General features: G+C 37.9%; 1 protein-coding gene across 1 annotated transcript in view; it reads left to right on the forward strand.

The window, feature by feature from the left end:
- The window catches only part of LOC124366242 (metabotropic glutamate receptor 2-like), a 153711-nt gene that overhangs the window by 48959 nt on the left and 85226 nt on the right, over positions 1-19526 (forward strand). Inside the window, exon 3 of the mRNA XM_046822637.1 lies at positions 1358-1500. Coding sequence (XP_046678593.1) covers positions 1358-1500 — 143 coding nt within the window. The remainder of the gene's footprint in view (positions 1-1357; positions 1501-19526) is intronic.

Here is a 19526-nt window from a genome sequence, read left to right on the forward strand (position 1 = left end):
ACTCCCGATCGTCACATTTATTCTGCCAATAAAAACTTTCCTCTTTTGTTTGAGGTAAATCCCAGAAAAGAAGATACATTTCATTCATGATGTAGTTATAAATGAAGCAAGTGCATGAAAATGTTTGGAAACAAAAACTAAAAGAATAAAAATTAATTATTTTAAGGTGACATGGGATTCGTGCGTTTAGGACTACTTGAAGATTGCTCGTCTAGGCATATTGGGAGGCGATTTGGCAACAACGAGTATGATTCATTGGGTGTATTAAGATTCATTACAACACAAGGAAAAATATTAATAACATATAACGATGTTTTTTTTGGTCCCCGATAAGAAAGAATCATTCAAAATTAGTGGTCTCCGGATAACACAAAAGTACCTCACGTCCTTAATAAACAAAGTCTCCTTTATTCGAGTACACATCATTCATGTAAGTACCAAGTTTAAAATTAACTAGTAAATAATATATGTCATTTCGAGTCTCATTTACAAGAAATCCTAACATAGCTCATTGAGGCCACACTCCTAATATTACAAGACTTACAAACTTGAAATTCTACCATCTAGTAATTTTGGTCACTTTTGACCTAATGTTAAAAAAGTGACTATGTTTTGAGGTCCAAGAAACCATACCCAATAAATTCCTAACACGCAATGACTTTTGTATCAAGAAAAAAAAACCTAGACCGATGGCGGCTGCCTTTTACACCCTTATCTTCTAAACCATCCCTATCCTGTTATTTTACCTTAAGTACATGGCGCTTGCTACAGGAAGTGTCCATACTGTATTTTCTTCAACCATTCCTCAACTCTGGTGGGTGTGTGACTGTATTCAGTGAACTTTTGGTATGCAGTGACTGGATTTGTACTATTCTATCATCCTGGAGCCTCAAGAATACCTCAGGTTCATGACATTTAGATTGTTCTTAACCATTATTTGGACGACGCGACGTTCCATTGACCTTAAGGTTTGTCTAACACGTGAAGAATATATACTGTACATTCTAATCTTGCAGAGAACTATTTTTGTAACATAAAAAATGTCAAATATCTAAATATTTCCATGGTTAACTATTTTTTAATGTCTTGTAGTTGTAATCCTACAAATATCATTTTAATAACTGAACCGCCATAAGCTAAGATTATCCTTGTAGTTGTATATCCATTGGTATTTTTTAATTGTTAGTACAATCCAAACGAAATAATTAATAGCGCATGCAAGGTTATAGAGTTATTTTCTAATGGTTAATTTAACCTCCATGAGATAAATATGTAACACATCAGTATAAGGTAGTGCAAAATTAAACTTTATATGCTTGCCTTGATATCCAAAAACAAAAATTGATTACTGTTTCAGGCTCCATTAGTAATATAGACGACGCCGAATATCACTGCAACAAGACTCAGATACGGAAAGTGATCTCTGGTGTGGTGGGCGCAGCGTCCAGTGTCACCTCCATCCAGGTGGCCAACTTACTGCGTCTCTTCAAGATTCCTCAGGTAAGATACTTTATGTTCAGGTTCCATCAGTAACACAGACGACCTCCAATATCACTCTTCAAGACTCTGGTACGTAAATTTATATGATCTAGTTTTATCTCCATATATGTTTCCAAATTTGTATTGTTCAACTTTCCCAGGTTACACGTTACCTGGATATCCCCCTGAGGCTTAATTCTCTAGTTTTCAGGTGTTTAAATTTTCGTTAGTATTTTTGGGCTTGTAGGAGCCCTTTAATAATCCCTATATTGTTACCAAGTGTTTTAAGACTTATACCACATGGGAGTTAAGTCTCTCTGCAATTCCCAGTCTACTTTGTTACTCGCGAGCTGGCTTCGTAAACAAACGTGTCTCCAAGAAACATCAAACACCAAGTCTGTACCTCATTGATAAATAAACATAACATAACTCCTTCCTTCGTGAGCACACCATTCGAGCAAGCATCAGCAATAATTTACTTTGTATATGGTTCGAAACTACTCGTAATTGCAAATTCATTTTTAATAGGAAAACCTACTCGTATAAAGTATATTTATTTTCATTCCTCATCCGGTTTATATACACGTCTTACGAAGGTCTGGTCAAAGTCTAAAATTAATTTATAACGATTCTTTCCAGCAAAATATGAGCAAAACAACATTGTGTATATAAAAAGTGTGTATCATTAAAAAACACACTGTTTTTCAAATATATTTAGCGAAAAAGATATACTGTTCCAGTGTTTTAAAACTTATAACGTACCGACGTTAAAATGGACAAAATCTACCACTACGTATATATGTATATATATATATATATATATATATATATATATAATTATATATATATATATAATATATATTTATATAATTATATATATATATATATAAATTTTAAAAAGTACTTGCTCCGCCCGAACTCGAACCTGGATGTGTGTGTGATTTTTGTGTGTGTCTGTGTTTTAAAAGCAGTTTATAATATTTAGATAAAAATATTGATAACTTTCTTTCGTTATTATTTTAATAAGTAAAAAGTTTTTATAAACCGTTTGCCTTCATCTCGGGATACAAGAAATCAGTAGCACTATGTCTCGTGATCTGTATGCTGATATTTTCTCCAAGTAAATAAGTAACCCAACACATTACTATTACCCCAACACATAACTACTGACCGAACAGATAACTAAAACCTAGGCGAAAATAAACAAATCACACCAGAGCATAAACAGGTTATATTGCAATCAAATGACACGACATCTAAAACATGTTCCTAATTAAAGCACAACACTAATCAATACGTATGGACCAGAGAGGGCCTACTCAAAATCCTATGGACAGTCTGTGCGATGAGTCTTAATAGGAGAGTCCTAGATGATGGCAGGATTAAACGTGTAAAATCATATCTACACGGTCTCTGTTTTAAACACTGCGATCTCTGACCACTTTGCGCAGGAGGTCCTGGTTCATGGATGCAAGCTGGAAAATCAAAACCCAAAATATAAAATTGCAAGATCTGTCAATTTTAAAAACATTTGCCGACTGAATAAATTGCTGGAGCGTGAGTCTTGGGCATTTTTAAATGAGTTTGAGAATGTTGAGGACAAGTTTCAAGCTTTCAGTAATAGTTTCAATAATTATTTGGATGTTGCTTGTCCGTTTAAAAAACTAAACAAAATCAAAAAACCACGGAAAAATGGCTGGTTGACTAAAGGAATTCTTATATATTCTCGAGACAAGCTTAAATTCTACCACAACATTTTTATTCGAACTCAAAACGAAGATTTCAAAACTTTCTTTAGAACATACCGCAGGATCTATAGAAAAGTCATACGAGCCGCCAAAGCCTATGACATCAATAGAGCCTTAGGTAATTGTGAAAATTTCTCAAAAACTGCTTGGAAAATTATTAACAACCTTTCTCGAGATATAAACTCAAAAAAGTCTTCCCAACCCATTGCAATCAAAATTGAAAACAAAATTTACGAAGATCAATTTCAAGTGGCTAACCAATTCAATAAATACTTCTCTACCGTGGCTACAATGAACTCGTCATTTAAAGAATCTCAGTCACACGGAAGAGAAGTCAGTGATCCGGTTGCATCCATGGCCTTGGCCCCTGTGTGGGAGGGGGAGGTAGCAAATGTCATACAGAGGCTGAACACATAAAAAACCAGTGATGCCGATGGGATGTCAGTATGGCTACTCAAACGTTACTATAAGCACATTTTGAGACCGCTCACAAAATTGATCAATTTCTCATTTGAAACTGGAAATTTTCCATCTTCTTTAAAGACTGCCAAAGTCATTCCGATTTAAAAAAAAGACGATCCTTGCCTTGCAAGGAACTATCGTCCAATCTCAATTCTTCCTGTGTTCAGCAAAATTTTTGAAAAATTATTCTATGAAAGACTGGAAAGCTTTCTAGAAAAAAACTAAATTCTGAATCCAGAACAATTTGGATTCCGAAAAAACAAATCCACAATTGACGCGGTGAACGGCCTTTTGGACAATGTTGTCGATGGACTGGAAGGTCGTGAACATGTGCTAAGCATATTCCTCGATATTTCCAAAGCCTTTGACTGTGTGCATCACGGGACACTGCTGCAACAGTTAGAAAAATGTAGCGTCCGGGGTCTCCCACACTTTTGGCTCACGTCTTATCTAAAAGTTCGCGATCAGCGTGTGATGATCTCGAGCGTCGTTTCCAGCAAAATAAAAATGGCTCATGGTGTCCCTCAGGGATCTAGTCTGGACCTCTCCTTTTCCTGATTTATGTCTGTAGATTGAACTCAGTAATCCAACTTGGGGCACTGGTTCAATATGCTGACGACACGACTCTCTGTTTCAAAAGCAATTCAAAACAAGATCTGGAAATCAAATTTTTTGTGGGATTGAACGCATGCATTCAATATTTCACAGAATTGAACTTGACAACAAACCAGTCAAAATCAAGTGTCATCAATTTTTTTCTTCGTCAGCATGATCATGCGATGCGACCTTCTGTCTTTGCGGATGATGCCCTTTTAGAGGATACAGATTCCACAAAGTTTCTGGGGATGTTCCTTGACAGAGGATTGACCTGGAATGATCATGTTGATAGCATCTGTGCTAGAGTTACTACAGGCATATTTGCCCTACGGCACCTAGCAAAGATATGTACCCTAAAGGTTCTAAAAACGGCCTATTACGGCCTAATCCATCCACATCTTGTTTATGGATTAAGACTCTGGGGAGGATGTGCCAAAAACAAGATGAAGCGGGTTTTCAGGCTCCAAAAAAAAGCAGTCAGGATAATTTTAAAACTGAATTATAGAGAGTCGTGCAGGGCATATTTCGGGCAGCTGGGATTGATGACATTGCCCTGCCTTTACGTTTTTGAGGTGATCGTGTCCTGCAGATCGAGATGTGCCTTGATAAGTGGCAGGGACGTTCACCAATATGAAACTAGAGGCAGGGACAACTTGCGAACTCATCAACGCAGACTGGCATTATCGCAACACCTCCCTCAGCAGGTGGGTGTCAGACTAATCAACAAGCTCCCTGAGGATATCAAAAACTCCAACAACCTCAATCAATTCAAAACTCGACTCAGACGCCTGTTGGTGTCTAAAGCGTTTTACTCGATTGATGAATTCATGACGAGCCGTTGGGATGATTGAAAATCATGGATCCGAAGTCTGTGTGATTGTGTCGTGAGAATGTTGAGATAATAATAATAACGTCTTTATTTGCAGCGATTTTCAACATTACATTGTTGTTTTTCAAAATAACTGAAGTCATACATTTTTAATCAAGGCACATACAAATCTATATCATCATCCGAGAAATATAAAATTAAACTAATCTAACCTAACTTAAACTAATCTAATACATTACACAGCTATTTAGAGGTGAAACACTCCTCCTCCAAAGCCAGTCTGAGATTGTCCTTAAACGAGGAATATCCGTAAGCCTTTAGACTGTGAGGGACACTGTTGTATATCTGGGGGCCAAAGTATCGAAATCCATTCCTCCTCATCTCCAGCCTGACCCTGGGCACCTCCAGCATGGCGTCCTGCCGAGTGTGACAGTCCCTAATCTCAGCTCGGGTCTGTAGCATCCTCCTGAGGTAAGAGGGTTTTCCCGTCAGCAACACCTTGTGAACAAGGCAAGCCACCTGGAGTTTGAAAATGTACTTTATCGGGAGGATCCCTGCTGTACGGCGATACTGGCTAACGTCATCAAATTTTCTCAGGCCGTACACAAATCTTACAGCAGAGTTCTGTAACCTATCAATCAGGACCGCACCCTCAAGGGTCAATCTTCCACCAAATACAGGAAGAGCATAAACAATAACTGGGAAAACCACAGCTTTGACAATCTTCAGTTTCACTTCCTCCTGGAGTAACCCCTTAAACCTAAACAACACTCTTAACCTATTCATTACACCACGATTGATATTTTGAACATGGTTCAAGAAGGTTAACTGCTTGTCAAAAATAACGCCAAGGATTTTTACTGTGTCTGAAACCTGCAAAGGAACACCTCCCAAGGAAACTCCCAAGGGTCCATTACCAAGAAAGACTGCATTTGAAGAGGGGTAAAAATTAACAAGTGAACACTTTCTTGGATTCAACTGAAGCCCGTGATCGTCAGCCCAGAGCCTGACCCTCGACAAATCAGCATTAATCTGCTGCATTGCCAAGGAAGACTGTAATGGAGGATATGACAACACAAGCTGAGTGTCATCAGCGTAGGAGTAAAGGGAACAGAATGATAACTCAAGATTAAGATCCGCAGTATACAATAGAAACATAATAGGACCTAAGCAGCTACCCTGAGGAACCCCTGACTCCTTGAGAGCAATCCCTGAAAGACGATCATTCACCCTGGTTACCTGGGTTCTGTCGATCAGATAAGAGCGAAACCACATTGTTGAAACCTGATCAAAACCGTAGTAATGCAGCTTAGCCAAAAACATATCAAAATTCACTGAATCGAATGCATGTGAGAAATCAAGAGCAGCTAAACTACTACATAAATTCTTATCCCTGGTGGAAAACAGTTGGCTTGTCAAACTTAGTAGAGCAGATGTCATACTGAAATCCTTCCTGAAACCAGACTGACTATCGGGCAAAACACCGCTGCACTCCAGGAAGGAAACCAACTGATTTGTCACAATTCCTTCCAATACCTTAGACAGAACTGGCAAAATGGAAATGGGCCTAAGCTAGGACACACTAGTAGGATTACTATTTTTGGGAAGAGGGATGACCAGGCTTTTTTTCCATCCGGAGGGGAATCGGCCAGAGGAGAGAGAGAGAGATTAATGATATGGGTGATAGCCCCGATACAGAAAGGACTAACTGCTCTGACCATGATGATTGAAATTCCGTCAATGCCAAAAGCCGCTGTGGAGATACTGTTGATAATTTTACCTCACTCTCACTCACCTGCCGAAACTGAAATTTATCTTGCACCTTTTCGCAAGTAGCGTGCTTATAAAAACCGAGCCTTTCCGGGTTCACACTGTTATCGCCGCCCAAGCCAGAAAAGTAGCGGTTAATTTCATCCGGGGAAATATTAACCGATACCGAACCGCCAGCAGTGCCCACCTTTAGATCTCCTGCGCGCATGGTTGCCCAGAAAGATTTTGAGTCACTGCACTTTAACTTTGCCGCAAAATAATCTTTTTCGCCTTTATAACGGCGCTACAGTTTATTACGTGCGCTACAGTATGCCGCTTTCGCACGTGCATCATTACGACAAAGTAAATCTTTTTTTAATTGGTTTTTTGTGCATGTCAGAAGCATTATTTCTGAATTTCGCCAAGGCGCCTTCCTTTTGGTCACACGCTTTTTTACCAATGGAGCACATGCATCAAATACCTGCATAATTCCCGCGGTTAACATATCCACAGCATCGTCAACATCACTCTGAAGTTCAATCCCATGCCATTCAATGGAGGAAAGCTCTGAGGAAAACATTTGCAGATCCACTTTTGACAGTTCTCTGTAGGAAATGAACTTTTCCTTCATCCTTTCCTTAGTCTTGCAAGGGCAGTCACAGAAAACCAACTTGTGGTCAGTGATACGCTTGCCTCGACCATCCAAGATCTTAGACGTGTCAACCACACCAACAGTCATGTTGCTCAGGGAATTGATATGATCAATCAAGGCTGCGGTATTGTCTGTTTCGCGGGTTGGCTCATTGACGATCTGAGCAAGGTTCATCGATGCCAAGAGATTCCTGAAATACTTGAACTCCGGCTTATTGTTCCCAAGAAGATCAACATTAAAGTCGCCCATCAAAATCACCTCATCAACTTGAGAGAGCATGTCAATGAAGAGGGCGTGGAACAGAGAAGCAAAGCATGAGTAAGGGATATTCGGAGGCTTGTAGACAACACAGACACACAAGCGTAATCCCTGAACTTTTCCCAACACGCATATGTATTCCAGCCGGCCATCAATATGATCAAGATAGATCCACTTCATATCGAATCTTTCCCTGAAGTAGACGGCGACACCGCCGCCATTTGAAGGCAAGCCAGGGCCGCACGTCCTATCAAAACGCCAAAATGAATAGCCCTTCAAACTGTAACAATCCGAAGACATATCAGGAGTAAGCCAGGTCTCTGAGATACCCAGGAAATCAAAGTTAAAATCCTCAACCACAGAGCAGAGCTCACCGAACCCCGTGTTAATTGAACGAATGTTCACATGGGCTAATCTGCAGAGAGATGGCGGCCTATGACGGCGTTTCCCGACAAGGTGGGAGATAGAGGTGGTTGTATAGAGCTGGCCACTGAAGGCAAAACATTCAAAGAGGGATGACCGTCCAAGGTTGCGGTCTACGAAGAAGTAGGCGCTAGAGGAAGAGGTACAGAGCTAACCGCCGAAGGCACCACATCCACTCCCTCCTGAATATGAGAGAAAATAAAGTTGCCGAGAAGATGGTTCCCCGTTCTGTTAAGATGACGACCATCACGAGCCAAGTGATATCTTTTTATTGAGTCATTGGCGTCAACAAAAACCAAACCGAAGTTATTGCACATGAGATCTAATTGCTCGTTAAAAAGATAAATGGATGAGTTGCTGATGTCTCCTCGCTTCAGGACTCCACTCAAGATGATCCTAGATTTAGGGAACTGACCCTTAGCAACACTCAGCAGATCAGCCATGCTGTGGAGAGCAGCCTTCTTTCCCCATCCACCATTATATCCAGCACCCCTATTGTACCCATTTACCAGATTATTTGTCCCAGCATGAATGAAGATAAGCTTCGGCTGGGAAGCCCCATACCCCGAAAGCTTTTGCTTAATATGTACTATTTTTGCCCCGGGACAGACATCAACGGTTGCCCCATTCTCAGCACAAGGGGCACCCGCGTACCTCAACAAAGAGTCCCCAATCACCAACACCCCCGCGGATGATAGACACCCAATTGAGTATGAATCAGAGCCGGCCTCTCCAGGAGTACAACAGACCCCCAAGTCAGCCCTACTAGCAACTACCTCAGTAACATTACTGCAACATTTCATATCAATACAACTAGGCTTATGTTTAGCACCTTGTGTAACTGAGGTAACATTACCTTTGGAGGACTTTCTATACTTATTATTTTTGGTATTTCTCTTCCGTTTAACATTCCATTTACCAGATACATTTCTTATTACACCAACTACGGCAGAGTTTACTTCCTCCTGGTCACCAGAAGGTAATAATACATCAAACGGATATTTGTGGACAAAACTAGATTTTATTTGAGCTTGTATTCTATTGGACTTTAGTTGTTTGCTATGATTGGGACCCACCCTTGTCCAAAAATTATCCTTAACCTTTGTTTTGCCCATTACAGAGTCACATTTACTATTACTAATGCTTTTAACTGAGCTACAGTTTACAGCCTCATTTCGTTCCAGGCCTACCACAGGAATGTCAGAGGAGGTCCCCTTATTACTATTTACATTGACACCACTTGGGTGAGGCACAAATATGTGAGAAGAAATACACCAATCATTGAAAGAAGTGTTACTTATCCTAACAGCACTACAATATCCGTCATAGACAAGCTTGGTATTCACAAGGACATGTATACCACATTCAAAATCTTTGCTCTGTTGACTACATTTAGTTACAAAAAACATGTTTTCTTCAAAATTCAATTTATGTACAAAAATCTTTTTGGCAATGCCCAAATTAGTGTTTTAAAGAGAGTCAAGACAGTGACCAGACTTAGCATTAATATCAATAAAAAGTAAACTCCAATGAGTGCCATTGTCAGACTTGAGTTCCGCTCCATTATTATTTATACAAAGCAAAGCAAAGTCAAATGAGTAAAAAGAAAGATCTTTCATTTGTTGCTTTACAACATCAGTTCTACCATGGTTAATAATTTGTGTTACAGAGGGACCTAAAAACAAGGCTTTTGCCTTATTGCTGTCATTAAACGCATCAAAATAAGAATCCAGAATCTTGTCATCCAGCCAACGCCCAGCTTTCCATACAGAGTCATTAGCATTATTAAGCTGCGCTCTTAACTTAACTACCTTCTTATTTAACTCTAAATTCTCTTGTTCACAAATATTTAATTTCTATATAAAAGCATTAGCCGTGGCATTTTTCTCCATAATTAGGGATTAGAGATAATGATTTTCGCCTATAATTTGATTTAAAGTACCTTTACATGAATTTAAACTATTTTTCAACAACATATTATCTTTTAAAATAGAGTATCTTTCTTCAGTGATGACATCTTGGGCGTGTAAAGAGTCGTTCATTGCAGCTCGACTATTACCTTTCACCTCCAACAGTTTATTTTCGAGAGATAAAATGTCTGATTTGCCGGTTTCAACCAAAGACTCGAGATGTGAGATAATGCTCGAAGTTTCGTCAAGTTTTTTAATAAGTTGGGAGACACCCTTTTCCAATTCCTGCAGTCTAGGGTCCGGACAATTAGCTTGCAATTTTTTCCAATTTAGGCAGAGTTCGGAGACAATGTTTGCAGAGATGTCATCAAGATTGTTTGTAGTATTTAATACACTTTCCAAATTTTCACAAGTTAACTTTGCACGAGTTACCACCATTGTCAGTTTATGGTAAAACGAAATCAGAAGAAAACAAAAAAATAAATGTGCCTATTAAAAACACTATTATTACAGTCAGGAAGGAATACCTGATTTCCAAGTACTCCTGAAAAAGAACATTGGCAATCAGCACTGTAGATATGTAGTAAGATTGCCGTCCATAAAATGCAGGCGCAAGTGAAACCGCGCCGTAGTTGGACAGGCGGCTAGGCTATTGCACTGTAGCTGCAGGTACGGCAGGGGAATTTCGTGCGGCGGCAGCCTGCTGGAAGACTCTAGTGCGCATGCGCCGACTGAGCGTTGCGTCTCTGCAGGTACCCACTCATGCCGATATTTCCAAGAATAGACACTTCACTGATAACGCCAATCCTGACAAGCATTACTACTTACGGTAATCCAGAGTATTTAGTGGCGCCGGACGGCCGCGGGCACAGTTCAAGTAAACGCTGAACTCGTTTAAACTCCGCACTCGGATCGTATTATTTAAATATATAAAATTAAACAAGCAGCGAAATACCACACAGCAATTAGTGTAGGACCAGGCCTGCCAACTCATACTAGAGATGTAAGTATGACTGTGAGTGAATGTGTAGTTAGGATATATTTTATTATGCATTTGACTATTGCAATACAATGTTACATATTGTCAAACACGGAATAAAGTGATTATGAATTATTATTTGACCGAATTTTTGTATTAGTTGTCAGATTATCAGTATTAAAATTTCGCTATATTTATTAACCATTAGAAACCTTATATTCGTTTAGAGGCCACATTTCATGAATGAGCAGAAACATTCATTGCTTGTTCCATAAAATGTTACTTGTCTCATCAACAGTTCCGTAATAACCCACTATTGATGCGATAAATAACACTAATTAAAGTTCTAACTTAGTGAGTGTTAGTAATTGTTCAGCGTCTCAAGTGAACGTGATTTAATTACATCTCCTTTAATGAACAAAGGAATACAATTACTTTTTTCCTCAGAACTCAAGTAATTAATTTGCGGGGGATTGCTGTTCTAAATTGAAGCGATATTTAAACCTCTTTTTGTTAAAAATTTGATGTATACTAGGAACGAAATTTTCTGTCCTTAATTTGTAACCACACTTGGACCGTATTTATATTGGTAACTGTGCTGTATTACCTGCTTGCGTTTTTGCATGCAATTAACATAGTTAATATACATAGTTATATTTCTGTACGTATACACATGCATATCTAAATGTAGTATAAATTAAGAATTACCATTCTAGAACAGTATAGTACCACTTTAAATACTATATAAATAGTATTTGTAAATCAGTTACTGAATTATTATCCTATCGTTATATATAATAATTGGTTAAAAGCCGTGAATACAATTACGAATTCACCATACAATACAACTTTTAAATGCTTAACCACTTCAGAAGTCATACTTACTTGAATTGTAAATGAATTAAAATATAATCTTTCTCCCAACTGTAACCACACATATTCAACCCCCAAGAACTTAAGGGTCTATTTTCCAGTCTTTAAGAAGACCAAAGGCGCATTTTGGGGACACGGAGGCCGGGTTTGGAAGTATTTAAATTAATTTTGTCATAATGTTTCTATACGTATTTGAACCTGTATTATTGTAGTATATTTTTTAATTACAGTTAACCGTGTCCACAGGAGTTCAATAACGATTAAAAAAATCTACATTTTATTATCCTGTAAGTCATTGGGCTAACACTATCAGTCTAAACTAGAGGGAGATCACATTTTATCTAGTTCCACTTCTTTCTCACCCTACCAGAGGATTATCAGTACCAGAGTGCTGTAAAGAAGGCCGTTGAGGGCGTGGCCTGTACGGCCCACTACTTAGCATCATCCAACCAAAAACATGCTGTGTTGCCAAATTGGCCTGCCCGGACAGACACAGAGCTTGTCTCAGTGACTTTCTTAACCTTGACGCTCCAAAAGATACGAGAGCTGCTTATAAACAGATGCTATATTACCAAGTAGCATTAAAAGACCTACATTTGGGTAAAAATCTCATTTCTGTACATGTACACATTAATTAATTGGCATTCTATATATTTGTACAAAAATAGTAATTTTATTTTTACAACATTTCTCGACTTGTATTTTCAAATCAAACTATTTATAAAAATAAAACAAAATGTTCAAATTCGTTGTAAATGTTGTTTTTTTGACAATTATGTACGGCCCATAAATATTATATATATATATATTAATAGTATTAAACAAACTAGTTCATTATTTATCACACTTCCTATAATTTACGAATTTATTTTGTATTTATTTAAATAACTAATACAATTAGGCATAAGCAGACATCTTATACGATTTAGCACATTTGATAATAGGTAATTATAAATTTATATTTTTTATTGTTTAATATAAAGCAATATATTAACAAATTAACTATAAACGTAACTATCAAATATTAAATAAACTATATTTAAATTAAATGGGTAGAAGGTAGTTAAATTGTTGAAACATGAGCTCCGTTATCGCTATTGTTTATTACTTCGTTGTATAATACTAAGGAAATCTCCAAATTTAAACACTGGCAGTTATATTTTGTAAATTACAGGAAACCTATTTCACAACACGGATAGCTTCTGTTATTTAAACAACACAATCGGTAGCAGAGTGAGGGTTCGTGACTTGTGTAAGAGACCTACAAACCCATCAAACGTCGAAGGGTAGGTGATATATGAGGCGTCCGCCAGACCATCAGCTAGCTGCAGGTACTGGGTAGCTGAGTGCTCGACACACGAGTATGTACGTCCGCCTGCTCTCTTGCACACCGGCTAGCTGTCATACTATACGACAATGTTCCTACAGCTAGCTGCAGGCAGGTACTGGGTTGATGAGTGCCCGACGCACGAGTACAGATACCCGTCTGCTCTCTTGCACACCGGCTAGCTGTCCTACTATACTGCAATGTTCCTACAGCTAGCTGCAGGCAGGTACTGGGTTGCTGAATGCTCGACACACGAGTACAGATGTCCGCTTGCTCTCTTGTGCACCTGCTAGCTGTCGTACTATGCGGCAATGTCTTTACAGCTAGCAGCAGGCAGGTACTGTGTTGCAGAGTGCTCAACACACGAGTAAAGATGTCCGCTTGCTCTCTTGTACACCGGCTAGCTGTCATACTATACGACAATGTTCCTACAGCTAGCTGCAGGCAGGTACTGGGTCGCTGAGTGCTCGACACACTACTACAGATGTAAGCCTGCACTCTTGCACACCGCCTTGCTGTCATACTATACGGATATGTCCTACAGCCAACGATATTGTTTGTCATCTTCACTCAAAACTGTTTAGCACTTTATAGTAGTTATTCCAATATACAGTATAAACTATACGCATTCAGAAAAATAGGACTAAATAATTACCTGTTTGAGAAAATATTGTAAACACCCTATTGTAAAAAATTACGACGCAAATCATGTTAAAGCTTAGAAATATTTCAAACTTAAATTTAAAGATGAATTAAAAATTCGTTTTATTGGTATTTTAAGGTTTTCATCTACTTGTTAAACAATACACACAAACATTATATCCGAGCTTGTACAAATTACTCAATGAAACGGTAACAACAATTTTTAAATATGGAAGGTCGGATTGCAGTTGAGCGCAGTGTTCCGGCTCGCGTAATATCAAATAATTATATTTATTGTTTTTTCGATTACCAGAAGATTTGGTTTCCGCGTAAAATTATAGTTTTATCGTTCCTGTCTTTATTTATTATGTTTAAAACGTGCACCGTTCACCTTTTCAATTGTGCAATTGTATTCTCACGTATACAATATTTGTATTATTATTCTAAATTGTTCTGGTGATTTAATTGAGAAACCAGTTTGAGACAGAAATAAACACTTGCTACTCCATAAGACATTGATGGTATATAAAAATTATAATGTAAATGGATACTGTATTATCCTTCTACTTCAAAATCCTTAAAATAGGTTTTTAATATTAAACAAATTGTTGATGTCAAACTTGTTACGTTAATAAGAAGAACTTTTTGTGATTGGGTCAGATTTAAAATGTAAGTGCTGTCCAATAAATATTTTTTAAACAGAAATCTAACAAGTGTTGAGAGTCTTATTTTCATATTTAAGAATGTTCAGAAGTGTCCAGTTCTCTCATTATATAAACATTGAAAAAGAAAAACAAAAACATTGTTCAGTATGCAATCACGGCAATCTTTTCTGTGCCACTATCATATATTTGTCAACAATAACCGCTTCGCCACACACCTCGCTGCACATTCACACACTGAACTGCTTTGTGACCTTTGCTGTGCCACTATCATGTCTCTGTCAACACATACCCGCTTCGCCGCACACCTCGCTGCACCTTCACACACTGAACCGCTTTGTGAACGTAGCCGTACCACTATAATGTCTCTGTCAACACATATCCACTTCCCCGCACACCGCGATGCTTCTTCACACACTAAACCACTGTGTGACCTTTGCTGCACCACTATCATGTCTCTGTCAACACATACCCGCTTCGCCGCACACCTCGCTGCACCTTCACACACTGAACCACTTTGTGACCTTTGCTGCGCCACTATTACGTTTCTGTCAACAAATATCCGCTTCGCTGCACACCTAGCTGCACCTTCACACACTGAACCGCTTTGTGAACTTAGCTGTGCCACTATCATGTCTCTGTCAACACATACCCTCTTCGCCGCAATCACCGCTGCACCTCCACACAATGAACCGTTTTGTGAACTCAACTGTTCCACTATCATGTCTCGGTCAACACATACCCTCTTCGCCGCAATCACCGCTGCACTCCACACAATGAACCGTTTTGTGAACTCAACTGTTCCACTATCATGTCTCGGTCAACACATACCCTCTTCGCCGCAATCACCGCTGCACCTCCACAAAATGAACCGTTTTGTGAACTAAACTGTTCCACTATCATGTCTCTGTCAACACATACCCTCTTCGCCGCAATCACCGCTGCACTTCCACACAATGAACCGTTTTGTGAACTAAACTGTTCCACTATCATGTCTCTGTCAACACATACCCTCTTCGTCGCAATCACCGCTGCACCTCCACACAATGAACCGTTTTGTGAACTCAGCTGTTCCACTATCATATTTCTGTCAACACTTTTGATACTGAACCTTCAATACATAATATAAGTTATAATATCGAGACAAATTTTGTGCTTCATTAAGTTCAAATAAACTGTATAGGGGATAGAAAATTAAAAATACAAATAAGCAATAGGTAATTCTAAAATACTTACTACAGCAGTAGTATGCTTTAGAATTTTTATAACCTGAATGATGATTTTCAATTTAACAAATGCTACAAATTAAGTTTATGTCTACAAAAAATATATTTCCCAACATAATTTAACTGTTATCAATTTAAATGAAGCAACAATATTATTTATATCCATTTTTTAACAATTACTTATAAAACAAAATAAAAGTAATAACATTAGTATTCCTCTCAACAATCTTCAATGACCTACATTCTCACAACCGACACATAATTACACTACCGTATATACTCGTATATGTATCAGTCAGACACTGACATATCTATCATGGTAATAATGTAAACAAGATTAAAGAAATAATAGTTACTGTTTCTTCAGTAAAAAGATTGGACTATTATTATCTTCTTCCTTAAAACTATTGGCAGGTTGCCGCCGCGACAATGTTCCGCTTGGCGGGCTCTCCTCATAAAGCCCCCCAATATTGTCAAAATCTGGGACAACCCTCCTGTTCGTATGCATTAGTTCCGACTTAATGACTACGTTTAAAATGGGCAAGATTTCACTATTCCTCGGAAAATTCAAGAAAAGGAAAACATTATTCAGGTTTGTGTTATGTTTTTCTGGAATTATTATAGCGTTAAACACAATGATTTTCTCAGTAATAATCTAACAAAAGTTAACCTCAATTATGAATTCAAAATTACTTAAAAGAAAAATTAAATAAGAGTTGTTATTACACATTCAATTCAAAGAACTCATTACAAAAATTACCAAATAATGTTTCCCTAAATAGACTGTGTGTATCAACCTATTGAAAGTGCTTCGGTCGTAGGATAGGGTGAGGACTGTCGCCCGTACAAACATTCCTCGGGACTGGGTGTTATTCCCTTCTTTGACCGATTTTACCATTATTTTCTTCTCCCTCGATTTTGCAGTACTCTTTAGATTTGAAGAGTCACTGATCAAAACCTTGATGGGCAATTAGTGGATAATGGAACGTTTCCCAATAGCTACTTCGAGAATTTTTTTTACAAAATTCACAGAAGATTAAATGGTATGGTTTTTGTCGACCCACCACACCACCAGTCACCATAAGTACTGAACTAGGTATTGAGTTATCTCCTGAGTTATTGCTATCATGTGTGGCCAGCTATTTTAGATCTGTGTGTACATAGTCAGAGACACGTCCACACACGGAGCACACGTAACCAAGCAATCGACTGTACAAGAGTGTGTTGTGTCCAGTCTTCATTCAGACAACAAGATAGGGCCCAGGAGCATTGCGGATTTCTGACATTCTTTATATTTATATAATTGCTGTCGGTGTCCACATTCGGTTAAGTTGAAAACTTTACGTAAATAGGTGCCGTGAGAAAGAAGCCTCGTCCTACAATCAGTTGTGTTTTTACCATCAGTATAAGCTATTCACGATTGTCTTCCGTGTTGATGTGAAACATGTGGCAAAGAAGCCTCGTCCTACAATCAGTTGTGTTTTACTAACAGTGTAAGCTAGTCATGATTGTCTCCCGTGTTGCGGTGAAACATGTGTCAAAGAAGCCTCAAAAATATGCTCGAGACTGGCTATACTCTTATCGTACACAGAATAACATATGGTGTGTTATTAAAGTATCACAGCAAATACAGTTTTTTAAACATTTTAATTAATATTTTCCTCTTAATACACTACAGTAACTACGTGGAAAGAGGCAATGTAAAGCAATTAGTTCCCTTCTACGGTTTATTTGCCGCAGTTATGTAATGTGTTCGATATAAAATAACTTTACATGTGAATATTGGTTATTTGTGTACGGCCTGTAATTGAATGCGGCAAAAATCCCCACTTACCATTTTAAATTAGTGACTTATGAAATTTTTAGGTTAAAAAAATAAGTTACAGTGGTAGGAACATTTCAAAAATACGAGAAATGTGTTTAGTGTACACAACAATTTAAAACATTGTGTCATGAATAATTGATAAAGATTTTATATTGGAGTAGAAGTTTTATATATAGTGTGGTTTCGTGTCACAGGGGTGACAAAAAAAAATCCAAAAATAACTTTTTACAAATTTCAGGCTGCTATTAGGTACGAAACAAGGAAAATTAAATGTTTAATCGCAAAAAGTTTTGATACAAAGACCTTTATAATTTTTTACAACATGATGTGTGATTGGTTACATACATTTGTACATAGGGCACTCGGTTTTGGGGCCCTCTCTACATCTACAGGTTTAACCCTAGAATGGTAAGGTGAACTTCCGTTTCCAATACGGTAAGGTGGGGTGCGGCACACCCCAAGTAAAAAACAGTTTTCTTTTTACAAACAGAAGTTGTTTATTGCCTATAAAATACAAATCTACTTAATCTACAACTACTCTACTTTAATTTTCTCTATTTTATGTTAGTCTTAGCACAAAAACTTTTAGCACAAGTTTTTTTATATTTGTAAATACTTTTTATTAGTGTTTTTACTTTTTAATATTTAATTCACATATTGTAAATAAATTTTGATTATGACTTACAAGTTAATAGTAAAATGTTTTTAAAACATCTCACAACAGTTTTCATAGATTTTTAGTCACTACAATTTTTACATAAGTCCACAGAATGATCTTTGCATACAGGCTTCTTGCAGCCATTGCACCTAGATTTAGATTTCTTGTCCTTTTTACGATCACACATGTAGCACCGCTTTTGCTTGTTGTCTGGCTGCTCTTCTTGATCCTCCTCAGCTTATTGATCTTCTCTTTCTTCATTGTAACTAAGGATGGCTTTAATTTGTAATTTCAATTGTCTGGGAATGTTTCCCTGCTGACTCCTTGCAATCATGTGTTCGCGAGTCAATGCTGCGCTGAGATCTTTCAAAAAGAAACTCCTGTTGTGTTGTTTCTTTTCTTTCCATTGTGGATTTGCAAGAACAAATAAAACATACGCGTTCACACCACCTTGGTCCAGGATACCATAGAAAACTTGCATTGGCCATCGAAGATTCTTTCTTGAGGTGGAGAATGTTGCACATAGTTTATGAAAAGAGTCAGTCCCTCCTTTGTTCTTATTGTACACAATAAATATTTCAGGTTTGCCTGTTTCTTCATCAATAGTATCATCGTGGTGCATAGATGACACCAAAACAACATTTTTCTTCCTTTTTGGGCTGAATGATACCAGTGTCTTGTTTGCGTCAAAAACAAAAACAGAGCTGTTAACTGCCCTTTCTTAAAACAGACATCGTGGGATTTGAGGCTTGTTCTTCCTCAAAGTTCCAATCATCGTCAGCTCTCTTTCCAACATGCGGTCCACCAATGGAACAGTTGTGAACCAATTGTCACAAGTGATGTTGCGCTTTGTTCCTGAGATGGATTCACTTAATTTTCGTACATAATACTCAGGAACCAGCTCATTTGGAAGTTTGTCAGTAACTTCACCAACATAAGGAATGGCATCACACATATAGTAAGTTTTTGCATCGTTCATCATGACAAATTTAATGCCATACTTCCCTGGCTTGTTGGGCATGTACAAAATAAATGGGCATCTTACTCTACATGAAACAAGTTGCTCGTCTATGGTTACATGACCTGATGGTGAATATAATCTCTTAGAACTTTCAATAAAAGAGTTCCAAAGAGTTCTTATATGTGTAAAATTGTCGTTTCTTACTCTCTCTAGCCTGGTCCTTTTGTCGTCAAAACGCAAACAGTCAGTTAGAAAAAAAACCTTTT

The sequence above is a fragment of the Homalodisca vitripennis genome, chromosome 7 (genome assembly GCF_021130785.1).
Source record: "Homalodisca vitripennis isolate AUS2020 chromosome 7, UT_GWSS_2.1, whole genome shotgun sequence".
NCBI lineage: Eukaryota > Metazoa > Arthropoda > Insecta > Hemiptera > Cicadellidae > Homalodisca > Homalodisca vitripennis.